The following is a 26,827-nucleotide window of genomic DNA, read 5'->3' on the forward strand; positions in this document are numbered from 1 at the left end:
GAGAGAGAGAGAGAGAGAGAGAGAGAGAGAGACAAAGGTTTTAAAAAAGTGAGAGAAACAACAGATAGCCAGAGAAATGTATTAATTTCATTGGTTGGTCTGACCACCGGTGTTTACAGGTTTCCTGATTTCTCCTCCTCACCTCTCCTTTCCAGAGTGACAGGACAGTGTCAGAGATGTGGATGACGATGGGCTCCCAATCGTCACTGTCTGAGGTGTTCATGATGCTCTCTATGGCCCGGTTCAGCACCTCCATACCTGCCAGAGGATCCCACATAGAGGACCTTAATACAGCTGCTTCAGAAACAACACAGCCACAGTGACCTCCAAAAGCGAGGTAAAACCATAGATGGGCTTCTAGTGGTATTCTCTGCTCTTTTCTGTTGTGAGAGAACATGCTCAGAGTTTCAAGGACTTTTCCGTTGTACCAAACTGATTTCCTTGCCTAACTTCTAGTGATTGTTAAAATATAGGCTGATCAGCAAAGGTGTGTGATCTCAAATGAGGACAAATGGCTTGTCATCACTACTAAGAACACCTCAGTGGACCATAATAACCCAGACATAAAGCATCTGGAACCGGCTCTATGTCGGTCAGTCAGCTGGTCCGGCTAACAGGAGGCAGGCAGGGCACCTTGATGGATGCTACCGTTTTGGAGCTTGTGGTGAATACAGTACCTCGCCTAGGGACTGCCAACTGACACAGTGACCCTGAGCGCTAGCTAACGGGCGCTAGCAGCTAGCTTCACAATCACAACGTGACTCGGTGCATTTGCTGATAATAATGAGATGATGTCCTCTGTCTCTTAAATGATCCAGACCCAATTTCAAACATGCCTGTGAGTCCTGGCTGCTGTCTAATCCTCTATATCTGTTGATGAGACATCACAGATCTTGTGTTCCCCTGTTGAGTCTCAAGGTTGTTATAGGAAGGAGAAGATTGTCTCTCTTCTTTGAGCTAGTTTAATAAATCAATAGATGAAAAATGTGATGGTATTTTGCCAGTTTAATAATAGACTAGATTAGAATACAGTACCCATTGCCCTGGAGACGGGCAGGTTTCCGATGTACTGCACCTCAAACTTCTGCACCCTCTGCCTCATTGCATCCAGGAAGTCCACTGCAGTAAAAAAATAAGAATTAAAAAGTCATATGATTTACAATATTATGGAGTTGATAACTTGTATAAACTGGACATTGAGAAAACCACTACAGACTGTAACTGAAGGTCTCTGTGACCTACTGTACCTTGGCGTGGCAGGTCCTCAGGGGAGATGGTCGCCATGGTGAGGGAGCGGGCCATAGATGGGCTTCTAGTGGTCTTCTCTGCCATGATCTGGACACATACACACAGACACAGCATTCACACTGGCTCACTCTAGAATGAACCTAAACTACTACGGTGGACTAAAGGGGTGTTAAACCACTTCCTATGCTTCACTCTGTGGTTACCTTTGAGCACATTTTGTGCAAAGCCGTGGCGATGGTTTTTGCTGGGGCGTTACAGCGAAACACATGGCACTTCAGCATAGAGGTGTCTTTGTCGCTGGCCACGAAGGCAAAATCTCTGGAAAGGAACAGAACACAACAGCATAGATTAACACAGAGTACAGGCACTATCTATAGGTCTGGGTTGTGGAGGGAAAGCTGACTCCCTGCTTCACCTGGTGATCTGGTACTGTATGTATAACAATATCATTCCATTAGTATGACTGAGAATGGAAAGGAATTGAAAGCCATATTGAATACACATCTTCTGCACTGGTCCTACATCACTGTGTTAGCACACTGAACTAAAGCTAGCGGTGCATCAGCAAATATCATCAGTTAGTTTGATCAAGCGCACAATCATCAAACGACTACTAAGCAACTGAGCACTGAAGACAGACAACACAGACTATTTTTAACATTGATACTATCAGTTACTCTGGCTCATATTTTAGAAGAGGGGGGGGGGGGGGGGGGGTGACCTCAGGCAGCGTCCCTCAGGAGCTGACAGGACCAGGCAGTGTCAGATATCAGAGGTCTATAAATACCAAGGATCCATATGGACAGACATTGTTCTCAGCACGTTAAGCAACATGGACAGGGAATGTATTGCTCTGTCACCAAGTTCTCATATCAGAAAGGGACTAAAGAGTCATGATCCTGTAATCACATATCAGAGCAAAAGCACCCAACTGACATTGTACTGTAAACTCTCTGACACGTAGTTAGTAAATGAAGAACTGTTCTGTGTCCAATGTGCAGTTGCTAAATGGGAAATGGCTCGGTGATTGTTGCCGAGGTGTAATTCTCTCTATTGTCTCTGTAACATCCTCAGTGGGTTTCCCCACTTAAAACGATCAGGAGCAACAGTGCTGTTATGTAGGCCACAGCTCTGGCACACCAGAATGTGCTGATGCCTGGGAAAGGAACTCAAATATTGAGGGAAAACACTGGAGTCAGAGGGAATAACAGATGAGCTTCCCTTTGGCATCAGCGGTGGGTCCACAAACGGTAAGATGTTTGTGTGTGTGTGTTTGTGTGTGCGTACAATATTCTGTATTCCATCCACAGTGGAACGGGAGTTGTTTTATGACAATAAGCCATGTCTTTTGTTGAGGTGTAATACAGTAAAGCCAGGTGTAAATGGAGGTAATTTGTCTTAGTGGCAGATGCGACCTTGCAGCTCGACCCTGGTTGGCACAGCAGAAAGGAAGGAGACTTGGCTAAGGCACGGGGGGAGCTGATCATTTGGACATGACCCAGCAAGCTCTCCTTGTCCATTTATCTTCACAAAGGCCCATCCAACTGTTGTAGAAAAGTCTGTTACATGAATTTACACATTGATGCATCCTCCACTCAGCTCTCAGAGGAATGCAATCATTATGGAGTTTGAGCAGAATTTACCTCAGGAAGATAGTCCATTATGATTCTCACATTTTAGCTCAATCATCAGCAGTATGGGAATAGGGCAAGAAAACAGTCTGAGATGAGGCTGGGTGGGCATTTGTTGTGAGACAAGGACAGAACTGCTTGGTACATACACTGCATAAGAAATAACGGTGGATAGAAATGGAGAAAGAAATAGACGGGTTTCTTTGAACGTGCATGAGAAACATGTTGGCAGAAGCATGTTACATTATTGATGAGGCAATAATACACAGCATGACTACAGAAAGTACGCCGGACCTACTGGAGCACTGAGCTTTTTTCTTGAGACCCTGATGCAAGCTGGCAAAGTCACACATGGCATGTCAACAGAAAATTAGTTGACCAAGAAAAGAGTGATTACCTGTCTCTGTTTTCATGAGTGGCATTTAAAAAAGAAAGAAAGTTAATTATTACAACTACCTTAACTAGGAGACAAAATGGTTGTATTGCTTCATAACTATGATCCTCATACAACATAGCCTACTGTCAGTAACAATTGGGCACTGCTGTACTGAGTTATTTTCACTAGTTTCAGTCCTTCTGTATCCAGGCTGTATCACATCTGGCCGTGATTGGGAGTCCCATAGGGCGGCGCACAATTGGCCCAGCGTCGTCTGGGTAGGCCGTCATTGTAAATATGAATTTGTTCTTAACTGACTTGCTTAGTTAAATAAAGGTTAAATAAAAAATAAAAAAAATAACTAATTCTAATTCTCTACCCTTGTCACGTCTCTTCCTCAGGGCTATTCTATTCTACTCAGCCGGCGTCTGAGACGTAGTACCACTGACACTGCCAACAGGTCAATGCCTGAATTTTCTCCAGCAAGAACAGAGCCAAATATAACTGCCCTCAGATGCACTCAACTCCCAGTGTACTACAATAGACCTGACATGTCTGCTACGCTGAATTACCAACCAAACCCAAGGCTGTATAGCCCATATAAAAACACTCTTTTATAAATGGTTTACTTTCTTCACTCAATGGAATATTTCCATGTCATCAAGTATAAACAATAACAAAAACTTTAAATAGTCTTCCCTGACCATCAACCCAAGAGCATTGTGCTTAGTTGGTTCACCATATTATACCGTATTTCAACATGTAACTTCAGGTATCAACACTGACCATAACAAAAAGAGAAGGAGAGAGGACTGGGGAGTATTTCCCAATACGTTTCCCAGGTTGGCCCACCTGCCGTTGTTGCAGCCCACGCCCCACACGCGGATGTCAATGATAGGCTGGCAGTGGAGAAGGCTGCGGTCCACTGGGTCCATCAGGCTGAGGGTATCCTTCTTCAGAACCATCATCATGTCCTGGCCCTGGGAGAGGACAGGGAGAGAGGACAGGGAGAGATGAGAGAGAAGACAGGGAGAACAGAGAGGACAGAGAGGACAGGGAGGACAGAGAAGACAGAGAGGAAAGGGAGGACAGAGAGGACAGGGAGAGAAGACAGGGAGAACAAGCAGGACAGAGAGACAGAGCAGACAGGAGAGACAGGGAGGACAGAGAGAGACAGGGAGGAACAGGGAGGACAGGAGAGGACAGGGAGGACAGGGAGGACAGGGAGGACAGGGAGGAGACAGAGAAGACAGAGATGAAAGAGGACAGAGAGGACAGGGAGAGAAGACAGAGAAGACTCTCTCAACCCCCCCCTCACCTCTCCCCAGGCGCCCAGTGTTCATCGCGGCCCTCTGCCTTGCTGCTGGACAGCTGCTGGATGCAGTTATTGACAGCCAGACTGCTCTTCCCCGGGATCAGCTCCTCCTCTGGATCTCCACCCAGCCCAGGGAGCGCACTGCAAAACACTGACCAACACAACCACATCACACCACACCAACACAACCACACCATGCCAACACAACCACACCACACCATGCCAACACAACCACACCATTGCCAGCACAACCACACCATACCAACAGAACCACACCATGCCAACACAACCACACCATGCCAGCACAACCACACCACACCACACCATGCCAGCACAACCACACCAACACAACCACACCATGCCAACACAACCACACCACACCATGCCAACACAACCACACCATGCCAACCACACCACACCATGCCAGCACAACCACACCATACCAACACAACCACACCATGCCAACACAACCACACCATGCCAGCACAACCACACCATACCAACACAACCACAGCACACCATGCCAACACAACCACATCACGCCAACAGAAGCACAACCACAGCACACCATGCCAACACAACCACACCATGCCAACACAACCACACCAACACAACACCATGCCAACACAACCACAGTACACCATCCAACACAACCACATCCCAACAGCACATTTCATTGCCAACAGAAGCACAACCACAGCACACCAACACAACCACACCATGCCAACACAACCACACCATGCCAGCACACCACACCATACCAACAGAACCACACCATGCCAGCACACCACACCATACCAACACAACCACACCATGCCAGCACACCACACCATACCAACAGAACCACACCATGCCAACACAACCACACCACACCAACAGAACCACACCATGCCAGCACAACCACACCATGCCAGCACACCACACCATGCCAACAGACCCAGGAGGGAGAGGAGTGGAGGGTAGAGGTGGGGAGGAGGCAGAGAGCAGGGAATAAGCAGAGACTATTCAAACTAGATAATAATGTACAGTGTGTTCAGTATCTACAGTATATCAACATGATTCAGACTAGATAATAATGTTCAGTATCTACAGTATATCAACATGATTCAGACTAGATAATAATGTTCAGTATCTACAGTATATCAACATGATGCCTCTATATAATGTATTTACTGTATCTACAGTCCATCAATACTGCTCCTGCCTGACTCCAGAGATGACTCTCAAATCTTTTTAGCGGACATGGTATATGAATTCCTCTAAGAGCTGCCTAGTCTGAACAACAACAAAACTATATTGATCAATGCTAACATTATAAATGTGGTCCCTTTTTACCCTTGAATAATAAATGATGGAAAGTAGTGTTAAGAGTTAAAAATCAGCTAAAATAGATTGGTATTCTCTGGAGGAGCACAGAAGTGTTTACCCCCCAAAAATTGGTCTTGGGTATGGATGTTATTGGTCAGAAGAAGAGGGATTTGGACCATAGAAATGTAATCTATAGAACAGGCTTGTCTCAAATGTGAAGGCCCGTTCTAAGGATTATACTGTATTTCTATGGTTTGGACAACATCAAAGTCCACTCTACCTTGGAGTCAGGATCCATGTTGGTGCAGAAATAATCGTCCTGCCAGGAAACCCTGTGGGAGATCAGCAGAACAGTCAAATGACATGAAGGATTACTACCATGACAGCACAAATTACGCTGTTGCCTTTTCTGCATCCCTACCTGCTTCCCTGTAAGATGCTGTTCGGTATGGCGTATTATATGATGTTATAATCTAGTTCTTTGTTCATCTGTTTGTTTGTGTTTGACTTTGAAAGTAAAGCCCTTCCTTTCTGTTTGATGCTGCCTGCCTGTCTGCTCTTGATGGGGAAACAGCTGTTGAGTGGGTCATGGATGATCAAAAATAAACAGAGAGCTGTTCTGATCCCCTCACGCTGGCTGACTCAGAGGAGGTTGTTAGACATTTACCTCTCTGATACAGTTGACTGGAGACAATTCCAAGAGGCTGCTATTCCTGCAACCAGGGGCCCAAGACTCTCCCTCTCTGTCCATTAAACTCTTTGGTGAAGCAGAGCAGGATAAGATAGTGTCCATTATTAGACCTATGCATTTCTTGATGCTACGCTCAGTGAACTGAGTTTCACTATTCTCCACAATCTCTGTCCATACAGAACATTAAGCTCCCCTGTGTCAAATGCATCCTGATTCAACACATAACCACTGCAGCAGGGACTGTGTTTATTGGTTGGCTCATTAACCTCTACACGTCACACAGGACACAGGGCCCCTCAAGGGGCTGCTAAAATAAAATAACTCCAGATAATTTAATTGTTAAGTGCTTTTGGTAAAGGCAAGGTAGCTATACATAATATTAAAGAACCTATGAACAACCATCAAGGTGATCTAAGATGCATTTGACCTAACAGGTTTGACCTTGCTGTATAGACGGGTTGGTTGTTTAGCAACAAAAATGAGGCGTGCGCAACTATGGGGCAGAACAGACGGGGTGGGCTTAGAATGTTGACAACGTGTAAACTAGATTTAGTCTCCAATGTTTATTGAAAACATAAATACATTTGCACAATGAGCACTTGTTGTCTCTCAAATACATCGTTACAGCTAGCTAGCGAATTTTAGCCATATTAGCATAGACATGACATCAGTCAAAACACCTCAAAACATGGTATCAATAAAAATATACAAGCTGAAACGAGCCACCTACGATTCCCCACAAGGCTGCTCCTTTCATTGTCGCTAGCGATATGACCATTCAGAATCATAACAAAGCACGGCTTCCGGCCACATCGATGCGCATGCAGCATTTGTGATCTTGTCAGCCAACCCATCTACGCTAAAGAAACCTAAGAACACAGACGTGCCACAGATGGTTAAGACTCATCCCCAGGAACTACATCAAACAGTATTTTCCCTAATCGCTTGTATGTATTCAGATCATGGTACAATGGCTGAACTGTAATAATGATATGATGTAGTGTGGTGCTGAACTAGGGCCTAAATCTCAGAGGACTTATCTATTCCTGACTTTATCAGCCTGGGGACAAATATGACAGGCCTCTGATCAGAACACAGAGAATGGAATAGTGGGGGAAGTATTCCAGGAGGCATAGGGATATGTGATCTGCCACATTTCCAGGCCAGTGAAGCCATCATGAGCCATGGAGCCATCGAAGAGATTAAGAGAGAGAGAGAGTACATCCAACACTCTAACCCTCTCATTTGATTACATCATCAACACATTCACCTAGTAGAATAACCTTCATCACACAACTGAAATGTAGTCAACCCAGTCACCTTGTAGAATAACCTTCATCACACAACTGAAATGTACTCATTACTCCACCGTGGGTAGCATAATCCAGGAACAAGGCTACAGGGCTTGCGCAGGTGAATGAGTGTTGGTTTGGGTCTGCAGAGGATTTTGAAAGACTACCTGTCATTTATGGAGGCCAATGGGCTCTCTGTCAGCCTTGCCCTTGATTCACGTCTGCCCCCAGCCTCCAGGCTCTGGAAAAGAGAACAAGAGACATTATTAGAGGTGTGATCCTTCCTCTCTGATGGCACCACATTCAGAATAAAGGACACAAAGTCAAACGGTGAGACTGAACTTTATTTAGAAGTTGAAGCCCTAACCTTGATGTCCGCGGCAGTGATGCCATTGATGGAGTTCTGGTCCTCCTCGGTGCTGTAGGACGGGTGCTGCCATTGGGTGGCGCCAGTGGCCACGTGCCAGTAATAGGTGCCGGTGCTGTCCCGGATGGTGCGCCACCCTGACGGTAGGTCAGAGTCCAAGTCAAGGCTTGGGTCGTTCCAAATGTTGTCTGAAGAACACAGAACAGGCAGGAAGCACGATGATGACAGGTGACAGTAAGTCATCTTAATGAAGAAGTAGTCATGGACAATATTACAGTGCATTTTGGTGTCAAAATGTAACAGTAGTGTCAGGTCAATATTTCATTATGTTCATAATGGCGGCTGGCTCTAGCATAAACATAGCTCTTTGAGGTCCATCGTACACAGGGGGCTGCATCCCATTGGCATCTAGCAGTAGCCTCACCCAATCTAAAGCCTATGTAAGCCCCACGGCTGGCCTTGCTCTCACGGCCCTGCTACACGTGACTGGCAGAGGAGAGCACAGCAGGGCGTGTGAGATCCTCTGGCCACATGATAAATCTACCAATTACCAGAATAGAATTCAGAACAGTCCCTCTGCATCACACAGGGCTGGCTGGCAAAACTAGTGTCTGAGGCTCGGCTCCTTTGTTTTCCCCTAACACTGAATATGCGATGGGACAGATTTGTGTTTGAAAGGGCAAATTAATATGTAAATCAGGAGATCAATTATTTAAAATGTGCAGAGAGGAGTAGAGACATAAAGACTAAATTAAAAGACGTGATGGGAGAGAAAAAGACCTTATGCTCAGCAGACGAAGAGTGATTTCTTTGGACACTTCAATATAGTTTGGACTAATTCTGCCATTAACTCAATGTGCTTCGCTCGAATGAGAGCTGGGTGAATGGAGTGGTGAACAACAACAACAAAAAAAGCGAGAACGCGAGAAGTGGGTCAGAAGTGACACAAGGACTGCATCCTAAATGGAACACTATTCCCTATGTAGTGCACTACTTTTGACCAGGAACTACATAGGGAATAGTGTGTCATTTGGGACAGGGTTGCCTGGGCACGGGTGTTTCCCTCTCAGCAGCATGCCACAGTTTTCTCGCTGTTATCACGGAACGAGAGAGAAAGAAGAGCTAAACCAAATAGAGGCTAAATCAAGGAGTCTAAATCAAATAGATGCTCAAATAAATAGGTGCTAAACCAAATAGAGGCTAAATCAAATAGAGGCTAAATCAAATAGAGGCTAAATCAAATAGGTGCTAAATCAAAGAGAGGCTAAATCAAAGAGAGGCTAAATCAAAGAGAGGCTAAATCAAAGAGAGGCTAAATCAATCATGCAAAAACCATTTATGCCAGTTTTTCTTTAAGTCTGGTCCGTCATTTATTGCTAATTTTACATGATTTCATGCCTTGTACATGTCATCCACATTCATCTCGCTGTTTAACCCTGGTCACCCTTGTGTCTGACAATGAAAAACAACACCACGCATCCCTGGGATAGACAGCATGAGAAGATTAGACCCAGGAACAGATCAGCTGAACCCTGTTACAGGGAGAGAAAATCAATGAGACAACAGTGTTAGAGAAAGATGAGAGGCAGAACTCTCCAGGCTTTATAGGGGGGTTTATAGGCAGGCAGGTAGGCAGGCGGGCCTCCTGGGCATGGGGCTAAGGACTGGACCAGCCTCTGGATGACACCACTATTCAGCAATTTTCACCGGCTGATTGATGGGTCAGTCAGTGCAGCATCTTCGGGGGATGATGAAGCTGTGTGCATAATTATAATTCATCTCAGCCCTGAGAACATGGAGGAGACAAGAGGAGACAATTTGGCACAGAATTCTCCCACCTTAGCCTGCCTTCTCCCACAGAGTTCTCCCATCTTAGTCTGCCTTCTCCCACAGAGTTCTCCCATCTTAGTCTGCCTTCTCCCACAGAGTTCTCCTATTTTAGCCTGCCTTCTCCCACAGAGTTCTCCCATCTTCTCCCATCTAGTCTGCTTCTCCCCAAAGAGTTCTCTCTCCCATCTTAGTCTGCCTTCTCCCACAGAGTTCTCCTATTTTAGCCTGCCTTCTCCCACACAATTCTCCCATCTTCGTCTGCCTTCTCCCACAGAGTTCTGCCATCTTAGCCTGCCTTCTCCCACAGAGTTCTGCCATCTTAGCCTGCCTTCTCCCACAGAGTTCTGCCATCTTAGCCTGCCTTCTCCCACAGAGTTCTGCCATCTTAGCCTGCCTTCTCCCACAGAGTTCTGCCATCTTAGCCAGCCTTCTCCCACAGAATTCTCCCATCTTCGCCTGCCTTCTCCGACAGAGTTCTTAATGTAGTCTGCCTTCTCCAGAGTTCTCCCATCTTAGCCATCTTCTCCCAGAGTTCTCCCATCTTAGCCAGCCTTGTCCCACAGAGTTCTCCTAAAGTAGCCTGCCTTCTCCCACAGATCTGCCATCTTAGCCCGCCTTCTCCCACAGAGTTCTGCCATCTAGCCAGCCTTGTCCCACAGAGTTCTCCTAAAGTAGCCTGCCTTCTCCCACAGAGTTCTGCCATCTTAGCCAGCCTTCTCCCACAGAGTTCTCTCTAAAGTAGCCTGCCTTCTCCCACAGAGTTCTTCCCATCTTAGCCAGCCTTCTCCCACAGAGTTCTCCATCTTAGCCAGCCTTCTCCCACAGAGTTCTCCCATCTTAGCCAGCCTTCTCCCACAGAGTTCTCCCATCTTAGCCAGCCTTCTCCCACAGAGTTCTCCTAATGTAGCCCGCCTTCTCCCACAGAATTCTCCCATCTTAGTCAGTCTCTCCCACAGAGTTCTCCCATCTTAGCCAGCCTTCTCCCACAGAGTTCTCCTAATGTAGCCCGCCTTCTCCCACAGATCTCCCATCTTAGTCCAGTCTTCTCCCACAAGTCTCCCATCTTAGCCTGCCTTCTCCCACAGAGTTCTCCCATCTTAGTCAGTCTTCTCCCACAGAGTTCTCCCATCTTAGCCTGCTTCTCCCACATAATTCTCCCATCTTAGTCAGTCTTCTCCCAGAGTTCTCCCATCTTAGCCTGCCTCTCCCATGTTATTACCAATGAGTCATACAGGGAGGGATTCTAAGAACTAGCATCAGTAGACATAGTAGTGCATGACAGTTCTAAAGGAATGGATATTTTCTGCTTTAAAATATAATTGTACATTACAATCCAGTAGTTACTATTGTACCAAGTATACTTGTCACCAACCATTACTGTATATCACAATGGCTGAGGCTGTATATAGCCTTGCCTCCCAATTCTGCTCCTTGAGATCAGAACAATGGCTCTGGGATCGTGCTAGTGCAATCTGACTGTTGTATGTAAGCCTAGTCCTCAACCTGAGTCTGTGTGATGTAGAGCCTAGTCCTAATCCTGAGTCTGGGTGATGTGAGCCTAGTCCTCAATCCTGAGTGTGTGATGTAGCCTAGTCCTAAACCTGAGTGTTATGGCATGTAGTGCCTAGTCCTAATCCTGAGTCTGTGTGATGTAGCCTAGTCTAATCATGAGTGTATGATGTAGCCTAGTCCCAATCCTGAGTTTGTGTGATGTAGCCTAGTCCTAATCATGAGTGTGTGATGTAGCCTAGTCCTAATCCTGAGTCTGTGTGATGTAGCCTAGTCCTAATCCTGAGTGTGTGATGTAGCCTAGTCCCAATCCTGAGTCTGTGTGATGTAGCCTAGTCCTAATCATGAGTGTGTGATGTAGCCTAGTCCCAATCCTGAGTCTGTGTGATGTAGCCTAGTCCTAATCCTGAGTGTGTGATATAGCCTAGCTAATCCTGAGTCTGTGTGATTGAGCCTAGTCCTAATCCCTGATGCCAGGGGAGATAGTTCTGGCTGCTACGCTGGTCTTACAGCCTACGCTGAGTTCTTACAGCTACGCTGAGTTCTTACGCTAGCTGATCTAGCTAGCTGTCTTACTGCGCGAGTCTTACTGCTACGCTGAGTTCTACAGCTACGCTGATTCTTACTGCTACGCTGAGTTCTTACAGCTACGCGTCGTACTGCTACGCTGCGGGTTCTTACTGCTACGCTGAGTTCTTACATGCTACGCTGAGTTCTTACAGCTACGCTGGTTCTACTGCTACGCTGAGTTCTTACTGCTACGCTGGTTCTTACTGCTACACTGGGTTCTTACTAGCTTAGTTTCTCGTGAGTTCTTAACTGCTACGCTGGGTTCTTACTGCTACGCTGAGTCTTACTGCTAATTGGGTTCTTACTGCTACGCTGGTCTTTACTGCTACGCTGAGTTCTTACTGCTACATGGGTTCTTACTGCTACGCTGAGTTCTTACTGTCACTGGTTCTTACTGCTACCTGAGTTACTGTACGCTGGTTGTTACTTGCTACTGAGTTCTTACTGCTACGCGTGTTCTTACTACTACGCTGATTCTTACTGCTACGCTGGTCTTACTGCTACGCTGAGTTCTTACTGCTACACTGGGTTCTTACTGCTACGCTGAGTTCTTACTGCTACACTGAGTTCTTACTGCTACACTGGTTCTTACAGCTACACTGAGTTCTTACTGCTACACTGAGTTCTTACGCTACTAGTCTTACTGCTACACTGGGTTCTTACTCTACGCTGAGTCTTACTGCTACACTGGGTTCTTACTGCTACGCTGAGTCTTACTGCTACGCTGAGTTCTTACTGCTACACTGACGGTTCTACTGCTACGCGAGTTCTTACTGCTACACTGGTTCTACTGCCCGTGAGTTCTTACTGCCTACACTGGTCTTCGCTACGCTGAGTTCTACTTATGCTACGCTGGTTCTACTGCTACATGTTCTTACTGCTACGCTGAGTTCTTACTGCTACATTGGGTTCTTACTGCTACGCTGAGTTCCTTACCGCCACATTGGGCTTCTATGGAGAGACTATGAAAGAGACTGTTCCAATGGCTCCATCTCTATGGGAGACTATGAGAGACTGTTCCAATGGCTCCATCTCTATGGGAGACTTATGAGAGACTGTTCGCATGGCTCCATCTATGGGAGACTATGAGAAGCTCTATTCCAATGGCCTCCATCTCTAAGGAGACTATGAGAGACTGTTCCAATGGCTCCACTCTATGGAGACTATGAGAGACTCTATTCCATGGCTCCATCTCTATGGAGACTATAGACTGTTCCAATGGCTCCATCTCTATGGGAGACTATGAGAGACTGTTCCAATGGCTCCATCTCTATGGGAGACTATGAGAGACTGTTCCAATGGCTCCATCTCTCTATGGGAGACTATGAACTGTTCCAATGGCTCCATCTCTATGGAGAGACTATGAGAGACTGTTCCAATGGCTCCATCTCTATGGGAGACTATGAGAGACTGTTCCAATGGCTCCATCTCTATGGGAGACTATGAGAGACTGTTCAATGGCTCCATCGCTATGGGAGACTATGAGAGACTCTATTCCAATGGCTCCATCTCTATGGGAGACTATGAGAGACCTATATTCAATGGCTCCATCTCTATGGGAGACTATGAGAGACTCTATTCCAATGGCTCCATCTCTATGGGAGACTATGAGACTGTTCCAATGGCTCCATCGCTATGGGACTATGAGAGACTCTATTCCAATAGGCTCTCATCTCTATGGGAGAACTATGAGAGACTCTATTCCAATGGCTCCATCTCTATGGGAGACTATGAGAGACTCTATCCAAATGGCTCCATCTCTATGGGAGACTATGAGAGACTGTTCCAATGGCTCCATCTATGGGAGACTATGAGAGACTCTATTCCAATGGCTCCATCTCTATGCCGAGACTATGAGAAGACTGTTCAATGGCTCCATCCTATGGGAGAGCTATGGAGCGACTGTCTCCAATGGCTCCCATCTATGGGAGACTATGAGAGACTCTATTCAATGGCTCCATCTCTATGGGGACTATGAGAGACTCTGTTCCAATGGCTCCATCTATGGGAGACTATGAGAGACTCTATTCCAATGGCTCCATCTATGGGAGACTATGAGAGACTCTATTCCAATGGCTCCATCTCTATGGGAGACTAGAGAGACTCTATTCCAATGCGCTCCATCTATGGGGACTATGAGAGACTCTATTCCAATGGCTCCATCTCTATGGGAGACTATGAGAGACTCTATTCCAATGGCTCCATCTCTATGGGAGACTATGAGAGACTCTATTCCAATGGCTCCATCTCTATGGGAGACTCTGTTCCAAAGGCTGAGAAACAGCTTCTATCTCCAGGCCATCAGACTGTTAAACAGTCACCACTAGCCGGCCTCCACCCAGTACCCTGCTCTCAACCAGTCTCCACTGTAAAATAATTTCCAATAACAGATTCAATGTGCTGTGCATTTAATTCCCATGGTAAGTGAATAGTATTGATTAAACCTTTTTTTCGATGTTGACACAGTACACAAAATAGCCCTTGTTTACTGTTTGCATGGATCTGTAATGGCTTTCCTTACTCAGAGGGCTTTCTATTGAATAGTGGAGTCCATGAAGTCCATGAAGTATTGGTGTATTCTCTCAACACTAATGATACAGGAGAGTAATACTTGGCCATTTCAGTTGGCCATTTCAAATGGTGATCTCTAAAGTAATGCCCTTATCATGCTACTTTCACCTAGTATATAATCTTCTCTATATATCATGGCTTTTGATCTACCGAAATATTGAATTATCTGATGTCAGTGAAGCCTCCATTACCACCTACATTGTAGAACTGAGGCCTCTGTCCTGGAAGGTGATAGGGTGGTTAATGTTCCAATCACACAGAAGGGAAGCTACACTTGCATTTCTTCCTCTAGTGTTGGGAGTAGAGAGCAGAATGCACACTAGGGAAAGTTTGAACTTTCAGGAGACGGAGGGAGAGAGAGAGAGAGAGAGAGAGAGAGAGAGAGAGAGAGAAACAGAGACATAGACGGAGACTGAGAGAGACAGAGACAGAGACAGAGAGACGATGTTAGTGAATTATTGATGAGTCCCAGAGAGTGAGTCTGCAATGCGTGATCAGTTCCTATAGCAACTACTTCTCTAAATCAGCTAATCAAATAAGCTAAACGGGGTAAAGAGATTTCACGTGATATTGTTGTGTGAGCTGTACATGTACATTAGATTGATGCATGAGGATGAATGTGACTGATATTTCCGGTACCGGCAGAAACTAGCTAGTCCTCTATGCGCCGTCAACCATTGCTTTGTCAGCATTGCCTTTCCTACTGTGCAGTAATGGATGCCAGCCTGCAATTGAGAAGTATTCCCAAGTATCTTGCTTCATCAATTTTGGCAGGCTTTATTTACTCGTGGACCTCGTTCAAATACCTCAAGTCTCCTTTGAGACTAGTGGATGTAAGGATGCAGTGACTTTATGGAGGAGGAGCACAGTACGGTCCTCACCCCCTTGTCATTGTCACTGATGACACCAGTGACCAAAATAAATCATGGCCTATCTAATCTAGATGCAGATACACACTGGAGTCTCTCAACACACGTTTGGACTGAGCCTGTTACCAAATAACTCCCAAATGGCCAATGAAGACTGAGCTCCCCACAAGGCTGTGAACAGCTGTAATTAAGCAGTGATTGCAGTTGGGTATCTCTCATCTTTCTCTCTGCCCAGAACTACCCCTTACACAACCGAATGGGGAATGACGGACTGGGACAGCTTAACAAATGGAATATTGAGGGGTAATGGGATTTATAAACGAGAGCAGTGGAGGCTGCTGAGGGGAGGACGGCTCATAATAATGGATGAAATGGAGTCAATGGAGTGGTATCAAACATATGAAAACCACATCTCTGATGTGGTTGATACCATTCCATTGACTCCATTCCAGAAATGATTATGAGCCGTCCACCCCTCAGCAGCCTCAACTGAGAGCGTGCTTAAAATTAGATCAAAATAACAGAATATGTTTATACTGTAACAGTGTAAGAAAACACCCTGCTGTAGACTAGAGACAAGAAATTGCATTATGCAAAGAGAGAATTAAGCGGAGACTATAAATAACAGTAATATGATAAACTGCAGAGCGAGAGAGAGAGGTACATCTGGAGGAGAGAGAGAGAGAGGTACATCTGGAGGAGAGAGAGGTACATCTGGAGGAGAGAGAGAGAGGTACATCTGGAGGAGAGAGAGAGAGAGACAGTGAGAGAGAAAAAGAGAGAGAGAGAAAGAGGTACATCTTGAGGAGAGAGAGAGAGACAGCGAGAGAGAGCGACAGAGAGAGAGAGAGAGAGAAAGAGAGAGGGGTACATCTGGAGGAGAGAGAGAGAGAGTAATCCCAGCTGTGCGTCTGTGCAAGGTCAGAGATAGGCTCTATCTGCCAGAGGGATTATGGGTCAGACTGAATCACAACATCAATCTGGGATTCAGCACTGAATCAGGGACCAACCCAACTCATACATGGCATGACAATGAAAGTCAGATGAAGTTGGTTAAAGCACAAACTGTACAGATATGGGACTAGTTTTATGTTCCACAGGGTTCTATCAGTACTCCATTCCACACCCTAACCCCCTCCAACACACAGTGTCACACACACACATATACGAACACACACCCAAACTCTCCATCATATAAAGTGTATGTCCTTGACTCGACAATATACCAAGTTTTTACATTGGATTTACCAGTTAAATAATCCATCACCAAAACCCTTGCTTACACAGAACAATAGCAGGACGATGTGTATACTACACTAACATTAGGCTACTGTTGCAGACTATTTTCTAACAACCTGTCCTAGTATTGACACAGCGTGACCCTGTTTATCGTGCCCAGCATAAGTATGACGCCTTCTCGCTCTCTCCCCACTCTCCCTCTCTCCCTCCCCCTCTTCAAAGAGAGTTATTTTGGGAGCAATGACATACCCAGTTATTAAGACAGATGCTTTATTTGAGGAACCAGTGGTGTTTTTTATTATGAATGAGGGAAAAGTTAATAACAAAAAAGGTTTAACATCAGAGGGACAAGCCTTCTATAGCCTACTAGAGGATATTAACAATGCAGTTGCTCACCAATATGTTTTGGATTTGACATTTAATTCATCATTACTATAATAACATACCTTAGAATAAATCATTAAATGTAATATTGATGTTTTAGTCATGAAAACTGATTATTGACTCTCCATTGACTCCACTCTCCTTTGTGCTAACAACAAAACACTGTGCTGACTGGCTACTGTCCTATCCAATACTCCCAATAATATACTAGCTGACAGCCGCTCCTTACACCAGGAGGGCAACAGTTACCAAGACAACACCAAGTCACATGGCAACCCACACAGTCACCCAGGTGAACAACACATCCTGTCCTCTATAAATAACATCTCTAGGCTGGTATTTGTTTACTGTGTGTGGGGAGGGTGAGGGACACTAAGTTGGACAGAAAATGAGACTAAACTCACCTAAACAATCTTCCAAACACATTTCAAAATCATGGCATGATATATTTTAATATCACAAAATCCAAGAATTACATGAAGATCAGCGGCAAACATACGGATGCACAGAATTTTAAGCAGCCATCCTGTGAATTCATGTAGGAAGGCCCTCAAGGACCACGTTGCAGACTGGACTCACTAGACAGACGTTTGGTATTGCAAGGGAAAACTGTGAATTATCTCTCTCTATGATCCAATGCTTTGAGCAAGACCAGCTAGTAACACTGTGATATATGAAACTTCTCAGAAGCAACATACATCACTGATACATATATGATGCATCACTGCTAGTGAAATGCCCACCATCATCATTACTATCTTTAATACAAAGCTAAATACAAAACATTCATAGATCCACATGTTCTTTGTCTAACAGAGGCACTATAGTTCACTACCTGACCTCTCAACAAACCCACAATCATCTAACTCAGTCTTCATAAACATTGTATTTCCATGATCATTCTTCAGAGTTAAACGTATCGCTAAGAATCACTCTTCAGTGTTTGTGGGACAGAATGCCTGGCTGGCCTTAATCAGCTCACACCTACAGACTAACATTAACTCACTCCTCCTCTTCTCCTCCACTTCCTCTGAGGAACGAGGGCTAAGAGAAAAAAGTCTGGAGGAGCCCAGGACAGTGTGTGTCTGTGTGTGTGTGTGTGTGTGTGTGTGTGTGTGTGTGTGTGTGTGTGTGTGTGTGTGTGTGTGTGTGTGTGGTGTGTGGTGTGTGTGTGTGTGTGTGGTGTGTGTGTTGGTGTGTGTGTGTGTGTGTGTGTGTGTGTAGCCTACTCACCGTCATAATTGACTATGATGATGGCGAGCATGTAATCCTTCCCCAGCATGGTGAGAGTTGTTCCTTCCGTCCTGGCCCCCGGGTTAGCTGCAACACATTCCAAGCAGCCAGGGACACACTCGCATGCCAAGAGGATTAAAATCTTCACTCCACTCTCTATCTCCGTCTGTGTCACTCTCTCCTCTCTCTTCCTCTCTGTACAAGCTCTGGCCAGCACTCTGAGTAAAAGCTATGAAAATATAATCCCTTCTCCCTCTCTGTCTTGATGATCTCCCTCTCTGTCTTGAAGAGCTTTATCTCTGTCTTGAAGATCCCCCTGTCGGTATTGATAATCTCTCTCTTTCTCTCTGTATTGATGATCTCTCAATGTCTTGATGATCTCTCTCTCTCTCTGTCTTGAAAATCTCCCTCTCTGTTTTGATGATATCTCTCTCTCTCTGTCTTTATGATCTCTCTCTGTATTGATGATCTCTCTCCATCGATGATCTCTCTCTGTAATGATGAACTCTCTCTCTGTCTTGATGATCTCTCTCTGTCTTGATGATCTCTCTCTGTCTGTCTTGATGATCTCTATCTGTCTTGATGATCTCTCTGTCTGTCTTGATGATCTCTCTCTCTATCTCTTTATCTGTGCTGGAGGGATGCTGTTTGTTATACTGCTGCCGCCTATCGTTTCTCTCTCTCTCTCTTTCTATATTGTGCTCAGTGGTGCCTGCAGCTTCTGCCACTCCCCCTCCTCTTTCCCCCCACCCCTTACCTCTCTCACACACACTCTAGCTTTTTCTCTCTCTCCCCCCCTCTCCGATTGTCCCCTGGCTCTGCTCTCTCTCTCTCTCTCTCTGTGCCTTAAGGACGGCTGGGCAGGAGGCAGAGAAAATGTACTTTAGGGACAAGGGTGAAGTGCACACCAGCAAACAGACACAAAATCATACTTTTCTAGAATATAGAATAAATACATTACTACAGGAATATGGAGGCCAATAAAAGGGCAATAATACAGAAACCAAAACAAACACACTTTCTCAAACAGTTAATGCGATTGGTGTAGCTTATATCAAGTGTCTGTGTAGCGAGGGAGCTGTAATAGGATTTAATTCAATTTGAGATGGGATACACACACCTCTCTGTGTAAATGGGATGTCTCAGGAAGATTAGTGACATAAATCTATCCCACACAAAGAACCCGCATCTGTCATGGTCTACTGTTTAAAAAAATATATTTGGGAGGGCAATATTAAGAGCGCTTTTTTATAGCAATGCCAGCAACATTTACATTTGACAGAATACAGGAATAGCTACTGTAAATCTTATTTTTCCTAATGGGTGCTTCTCTATGCTAAGGTGTTGGTAGCAAAGGTGTTCTACAAGCAGCATCCCTTAAAGGGAATTACTGCAGCTTTTCTAAAACGTCTCATTTCCCTAGATGCAATGTTTTAGTGTAATTAAATTGATGGCCATCAATCTGACAGTAAAGTGATCGTTATCCCAGTCTCCACAAATCAACTGAGCAAAAATTGTAGGTTGGCTCGGCAGGGCAACGTAAGGCAGAGAGATTGTATGTCATTCTATGGCCAGTACAATTTGATGAATGGATGAATTATCAACAAAAAAAAGACTCCCTAGCTGCATATAGCCAACAAAATTGTACTGAGCATGCTTATATGGAAAGTGAAAAACATTTGACTGCCATTGGCTACACATGGTCTACAGTTCCATCCTACATTATTTCTATGGTCCACCTTAATCAGCATCCACGTCTTGAAGGCTCACACTGCCCGTCATCGTCCAGTCTGCTTGCGTCATCCGATTCTCACCTCCACTTGGGTTGCCGTGGCAACCACCTCCCAGCTCGCGCGTAGCATGCACCCCTTGATGGCACATGATGAGGGGAGAGCGCGCGCCGCGCGATCGTTCTATGCAGACGATACAAAGTTTGCCTGACGACAAACTGAATTCTTCCTCTGCTCTATGTTCGCTCAGAGATACTTTTGAGGAGATGGGAAACTCCATTGTGAACGTTGCCCTTGCGTCGTCAATGGGTAGCGCGGTGCATTCTGGACGATTCTGAGACAAGGAGCGCACTCCTTCAATTGGAGTCTATTGGGCGATAGCTCAAAAACACAACATTAGCATGAATAGAGCACCACAGTATGAGTCATAATACCCATAAAACCTAGCGGTCAAACAGGAAAATGGTTCCAATCATTTCCCCACCAGTTCTTAACTGACTTGCCTAGTTAAATAAAGGTAAAATAAATAGGCGATTTTAGAAACACTTAAAATAAGGGCTGTGTTTCATGTAAACTTACCCTGGCATGACATTTTGATAACCTTGTAAATCTCTTTAGGACAAGGTAACTTTTATCAATATATTTGCCTCTATTTACCCCCAACAAATGAATTGCTAATTAGCTGCTAATGTGGCTATCATAAATAGCCAAATCGAGGTAAAGGTAAGAATCTCTGGATTAAACGGGCAGCAGGGAGCCTAGTGGTCAGTGTTGGGCCAGTAACTGAAAGGTTGCTGGATCGAATCCCAGAGCTGACAAGGTAAAAATCTGTTGTTCTGCCCCTGAACAAGGCAGTAGGCCGTCATTGTAAATATGAATGTGTTCTTCACAGACAATTCTGTAAAATTAACACAATACCGGTTAGCAAAGGCATCAGCTAGAGGTGACATGCAGGAGCTTGTGAGATTTGTAGTTTTGCATTTCTACTTTAGTGCTAATTATCATTTTCGAATCAGACAGAGACTAATATATTGATAAGTCACCTTGTCCAAGAGAGATTTGCATGATTATCAAAACGTAATTGCAGGGGTAAGCCTACACGAAACACAGACCTTATTTTAAGTGTTTCTAAAATCGCCTATGAGAAAAATATTGGGTACTATGACACCTCCACTGTGGAGCTCTATTTCATGATGTGAGATAATTAACTTGTTCTCTGTAATATCGTATAGCTTTGGACTCGTGCCATTACACATTATTTCAAGGGGAAAAGGCAGGTTTCTAGACTCATATGCTGCGTTCAAAACAACTGAGAACTCGGGAAATCTCATACTTCCGACTTCAATGTATTCAAGACAACTGGGAACTTATTCAAAAAAACTAGCTCCGACTGAGAAATATTTTTGAATGGTCACCCAACTCGAAATTCCAAGTCGGAAACTCCCATCATTCTAGAGCTCTGACTTTCCAACCTGAAGATCATCAGCGTCATGATTAGACCTTGTTTTTTTCAGTTTCCATTTGTCTTGAAAGCACCAATACCCTGACTTTTGGTGCATTCAAGACAACTGGGAACTCTGAAAAATATGAGGTTGGGTCGAGAAGTCTGAGCTCTAGAAAGAGGCCTGAGTTCCTGGGTTGGAATTCCGAGTTGGATGACTGTTCAAAAGATTTTTCCAAGTTGGAGATCGTTTTTTCCCTAGTTCCTAGTTGTATTGAAAGCACTGAAGTCAGAAGTCGGAGATTTCTGAGTTCCCAGTTGTTTTGAATGCGGAATTTGAGAACGGGTTGCGTGACGCAGCGTGAACGCGACTGGTCAACGGTCTGCTGGGTGGGGCGTTACACGTTCCTCCATACATTGCCTATAGGATTACTATCTCCCCCTTTATTTAATATCTCTGGTTCGCTACATACTTCATTTTTGAGAAGAAATTTACGTCTGTGAACGTGGTTTAGCGTTAGGCCAGAGCAAGGAGTTGGGTAGCCAGGCAAATACAAATTTGCCCTAGTTTCAAAAAAGTCTGTTTCAAACCAGTTGATTTGTACTAATAATAAAACAAGCTGACTTTACGCCTGGCATGTCCTGTTACCTGTGCACAGGCTACAGGACTGGCCTCAATGTCACAAAGCTATCAAGATATAAAACATTGACACATTGTAAAGATAATGAAACACCGATGTAGCAAGTAAGCAGAGTAAAAACAGTCGGCACTGATTTGAGTTACAGTCTTCCAGAATACGGCATTCTGAGAGGATGTTTTAGTGCCTCTATGGCAATTCAGAAAGCTTATTGAAAACCTTGATGAATGTGTTTGTTTTTTTATGCCCTTGTTTTCTTTCTGCTTGCATTTTGTAATTTCTGTAATTTCTGGCTTTTTTGTAAAATATACCTTGAACTCTATGACGGATAAAATAAAGGTTAAATTAAAAATAAATAACAAAATGTCTTCGAGCAGGAAAGAAAATCGAGCCCAGTCATAAGCCAGTGGTATAGACTGACGGAGCATTGATTTGAAGACATGGCGGACGACAAGGTTAGTGCCATAAATTGGGGAGTTAAAATCTGAGCTTTTATTCGCAGTTGTAGTACTTGTTTATTAACGTTATTTACCTTCAAGTCTGTTCATTGTAGATAACGTGACCGTGGTTTTGCTAGCTTTATGTTTTTGCGTAAGAGCTGTCACGCTAGCCTACTAGCTAGCTAATGTTAGCTAACTACACATTACATTCGTATCAGCAACCTGATTTACTGGTTCATTAGGCAACTGCTGCCGTTATTATGCTGGGTATGATGTCTGTAAGAATGTAGAATAGAAACACGATACTCATAAGCCATATTTATGGCCTGTAGAATTCCCATGAGCTGTCAAAGTTGTGCTGTGTTACGCTAGTCTAGAGTAATCAATAGTCGATCAAGAAAGTAAAACAGTAACGTAAACTACTTTAACAAGCATTAGTATCGCCGAATAATGGATTTCGTTTACAATATAGGTAATGTGACAGTAACAATTAGAAGATTTGGATGGAATATTTTTTGGCCGTTCTGCTGCACTAAGTGAGACAAACTAAAATAGTCCCAATAAGCAAAATGACGTTGAAACGACGCTGGGTTTATAAGGGCGGTTATCGACTCTGCCCCTCGAGCATGCTTTTGGGGCACAGTCGATAGCGCGCTGGACTTCGGGCTAGAAGGTCGAGGGTTTGTTTTCCAGACGCCGAAGTTAGGTTAAATGTAGATTTCGAATGAAAGGCGAAAATACGTATTTTCTGGCCGTTGAAATATGTATTTTACAGACGTGAATTCGGGTTCATTTTCAGTTCTGAATGACAGTTGAAAATACCTAACTTATAGACGTCTATGTTTGGACCAAATTCAGACCAGACCAGACCAGACCAAATCTGAACCAAACATGGACGTCCAGCACAAGAGGCTGCTGAGGGGAGGGACGGCTCCTAATAATGGCTGTAATGGAGCAAATGGAATGGCATCAAACACCTGTAAACAAATGTATTTGAAACAATTCCCGATTCTGCTCCAGCCATTACCACCAGCCCGTCCTCCCCAATTAAGTTGCTACTGACCTTATGTGAAGTCTATGTTTGGGCCAAATGAAGATTGGTCCAGACCGAACAAAATTTTAACCAAACATAAACGTCAAGGCCGGTCCGGAATGCACCAAAGAAAGACGCTGGCGTTGGACCGTGTTTACTGGGGTGTAGGCTACAATGGAATTGTATGAATGCCCATCCATGTGGTAGGCTTACGGTTTGTAAAACAGGCAGTTGCATTGGCTTTATTAGTCCTGATTTCTGTGACTAATCAATTTGGCTATTTAAGTTCGGAATATCAGCAACCCAGCTAACTTTATCAGGCGTTAAACTGAGCCTATTTGCAAAAATAATCAATCTGTTTACACAGCGTAAATTCTGATTCTCAAATTCTCAATGTTCAGTTTATCAGAAATATACGGATACGAGCTTTAAACCACTGATCATGACAATTTAGCCCACGGGGTGAAACTCATGGAGCGCAGTTGTGAGTATCCTGATTGTCCATTTTACTTTGACCTGGCCCATTTTTAGGAGATGTTGTTTAACATGGCAGTGTATTTGATTGGGCGCCATTTAGGTTAGGCTATTTGATCGGAGAAACTTGCATGATGTAAAAGGTCTGTCGCATTACATTGTCATACATTTTATCTCCATCCTGTATGCTACAGAAAAGACCACATTATTTCTACATAGACTGTATATGCTACATGATTTTTGTTTTTAAAAAATGACGCAACATTGGTGGAGCGCCGCAGCGATGCGTATCTCCAACCGCGGGCTAAGAATAGACAAGCAAAAACATTTTGTGCCTTTGACAAAGTGGGCACGTATTATCACAGGGTAGCGTCAGCGCCCACCTAAAAATCCCATATGCCACTGGTTGACAGAAATTGTCATTGTTTCTCGGCAGAAATATGTGAGGTTTTATGTTGTTGCAGGTGAATGTTGGTCAGTTTAGCACAGAAAATGCCGCCCTGGTTAATCGGCCGCCTAATCCTGCCTAATGGGTGGGCTGGCCCTACATTCTTGTTTTGAGGCTCACATTTTGGTCCTAAGAATGACTGCATTCTATTTTATTCTCATTGTAGATTTTTTTCTTCCAGTTATCAGTAGCCACCGAGGATATGACCAACCACGCCTATTTATAGAAGATTCATATATTAACTGAAATCCTGTTTGATAAGTATAGTAATTGACCTTTGACATGTACCACAACAGGACCCCTTGAGACCACTGAAGGACCTGGCAGAGCTCAAGGACCAGCTAGAGGACATTCAGCGGCGTGTGGAGAAGGAAGTACAGGCTGGGATCCCACAGGTCAGATGTCTGACACACATGCAGGCCTCGGGCTGCTTTCACGCAAACATGATCTCATACAAACCCTCACTTTTCTGTAGTTATATATCAGGTCTGTATATGTGCAGATAAGAGTACACGTTTTCCATACATCTTGTTAAACTGTCAGATGGGCCTTAGAAGAACATCATACCTGTTTGTTGTGTGTTTCTGTTCCAGGGTGGCAGTGTGCTGGCCTCTCCTTTCCTTAAGGGCTTCTTGGCAGGATATATTGTGTCTAGGCTGCGATCCTCTGCGGTTTTGGGCGTGATCCTTGGTACTTGCACAGGCATCTTTGCAGCTCAAAATTTTGGCGTGCCCAACATCGAGCAAACCCTGAAAGACTTTTTCAACACTCTAAAAGGACCTGGCAAATAACAGCCCTGGTTCTGGGGGAGAAGATGGATCACTGAACCAATAAACCTGCCCCCTAAAAAAGATCCATTGAACTACTCCACTCCACAGCCTTCAGTTTTAGATTGCACAATGGTACTGAATTTAGAAAAATGATATTTGTTTGTGTGGAGAAATTTAGGAAAAACCAATATGGTTGCTTGAATCATGCATCATGTCTTCACAATCATCTCTTGCTATGTGTGCAATACGCCTCAGGGGCTTATATATATATTTTATATTAACTGGAAAGATAACGGTCTTATTTTATGCAATGGGGATTTTACTGATGGAAGTGGGTGCTTTATAGGGGGAGATTTCCTTTGCCTCAGGGCAGCTTTCTATTTAGTCTTGCTTGTAGATTAACCATCCAACCTTGTTATACCCAAATTATATTTACAACATACTGTAGTACCCATATGCTAAACATGAGAATATTATGTTAATATCTACAAATCTGTTCCTAGCAAGTTCTCTGCCTATGTTCTGACTTTTAGGTCACTGTAAACCCATATTGACCTGCTCCTAGTAGACCAGTCTTTATTGTGTCTGGTTGATAGTTCTGTACACTGAGTACATCACAATGCAGTCTATATAATGGTGCACAGTGACCTCTACAGGGGAACTATCGACCTGCAGTTTGCATCCATATCGGTCAGGTGGTTCTGGCAGGAGTTCCTGTGATTTAGCAAAGTAAATCCATATACCAACTGATATAACCCTGGACATCTGGCTCAAGCATTGCAGTTCTATTAATGTTCAGTACTGCCTTCTCAGCCAGAACGAACTACATGGGAGAAGTTTCTGATTTACTACAATACTTGGGACTAGTAAACAATCTTGAGCCATGCACTATTAGGTGAATGATATTGTCCTCAGAGGGGGTTGTAGTCTCCTAGCTCAGGGGGGGGTTTCAAACCTAGCTTCTAGGACCCCCAGCCGTTCCATGTATTTTAAATGTGCCACAGCTAGCACACCTGGTTCAACTAATCATCAAACCATTGAATAGGTGAATCAGAATCAGGTGTGCTATTTCAGAGCTACAACTAAACTTAAAAAATGCCAGGGGAGAGATTTGAAAACCACTGCCATTGTTACCAGACTGACAGATGTTGGAGAGCCTAAAAGAATGAGATGCTCACAGTTGTTTTTTTTTAGCACTAACATGCAATCTATATCGGTTTAATCTCGCAGTGAAATGAGAAATCACCAATAGCAGAGCATTTATAATTGGTTTTCCATACATGAGGTATGCTATGTCAGTGATGTCTGTTCTTGTTGTGACAATGTAGCTGCGCATTTTCTTTTGCTTTGGTTTGTACACTTGAAATGGTATGAAATTTCAATTATATGGCAGCCCTTTAAATAAAGTGTTTCATTTCAG

At 44.2% G+C, this 26,827-nt stretch overlaps 1 protein-coding gene, 1 long non-coding RNA gene and 1 pseudogene across 4 annotated transcripts in view; 1 reads left to right on the plus strand and 2 right to left on the minus strand.

Moving 5' to 3' along the window:
• The window catches only part of LOC112081090 (amyloid-beta A4 precursor protein-binding family B member 3-like), a 21,802-nt pseudogene extending 1,040 nt beyond the window's left edge, over positions 1–20,762 (minus strand).
• The window catches only part of LOC139027788 (uncharacterized), a 331,562-nt gene that overhangs the window by 202,815 nt on the left and 101,920 nt on the right, over positions 1–26,827 (minus strand). The window lies entirely within an intron of this gene.
• On the plus strand, positions 22,417–26,826 carry LOC111964405 (SLC35A4 upstream open reading frame protein). 3 transcript variants are annotated; one of them, XM_023988304.2, is made up of 3 exons: positions 22,417–22,697; positions 24,934–25,032; positions 25,231–26,826. In XM_023988304.2, the coding sequence occupies exons 1-3, from the start codon at positions 22,683–22,685 to the stop codon at positions 25,426–25,428; spliced, it is 312 nt and encodes a 103-aa protein (XP_023844072.1). In that variant the 5' UTR covers positions 22,417–22,682; the 3' UTR covers positions 25,429–26,826. The 3 variants fall into 3 exon arrangements, with proteins under 3 accessions (XP_023844072.1, XP_023844071.1, XP_023844073.1); XM_023988303.2 differs by lacking the exon at positions 22,417–22,697 and adding an exon at positions 23,369–23,929; XM_023988305.2 differs by lacking the exon at positions 22,417–22,697 and adding an exon at positions 23,369–23,918.

Source organism: Salvelinus sp. IW2-2015, linkage group LG5, assembly GCF_002910315.2.
Source record: "Salvelinus sp. IW2-2015 linkage group LG5, ASM291031v2, whole genome shotgun sequence".
NCBI classification, from domain to species: domain Eukaryota; kingdom Metazoa; phylum Chordata; class Actinopteri; order Salmoniformes; family Salmonidae; genus Salvelinus; species Salvelinus sp. IW2-2015.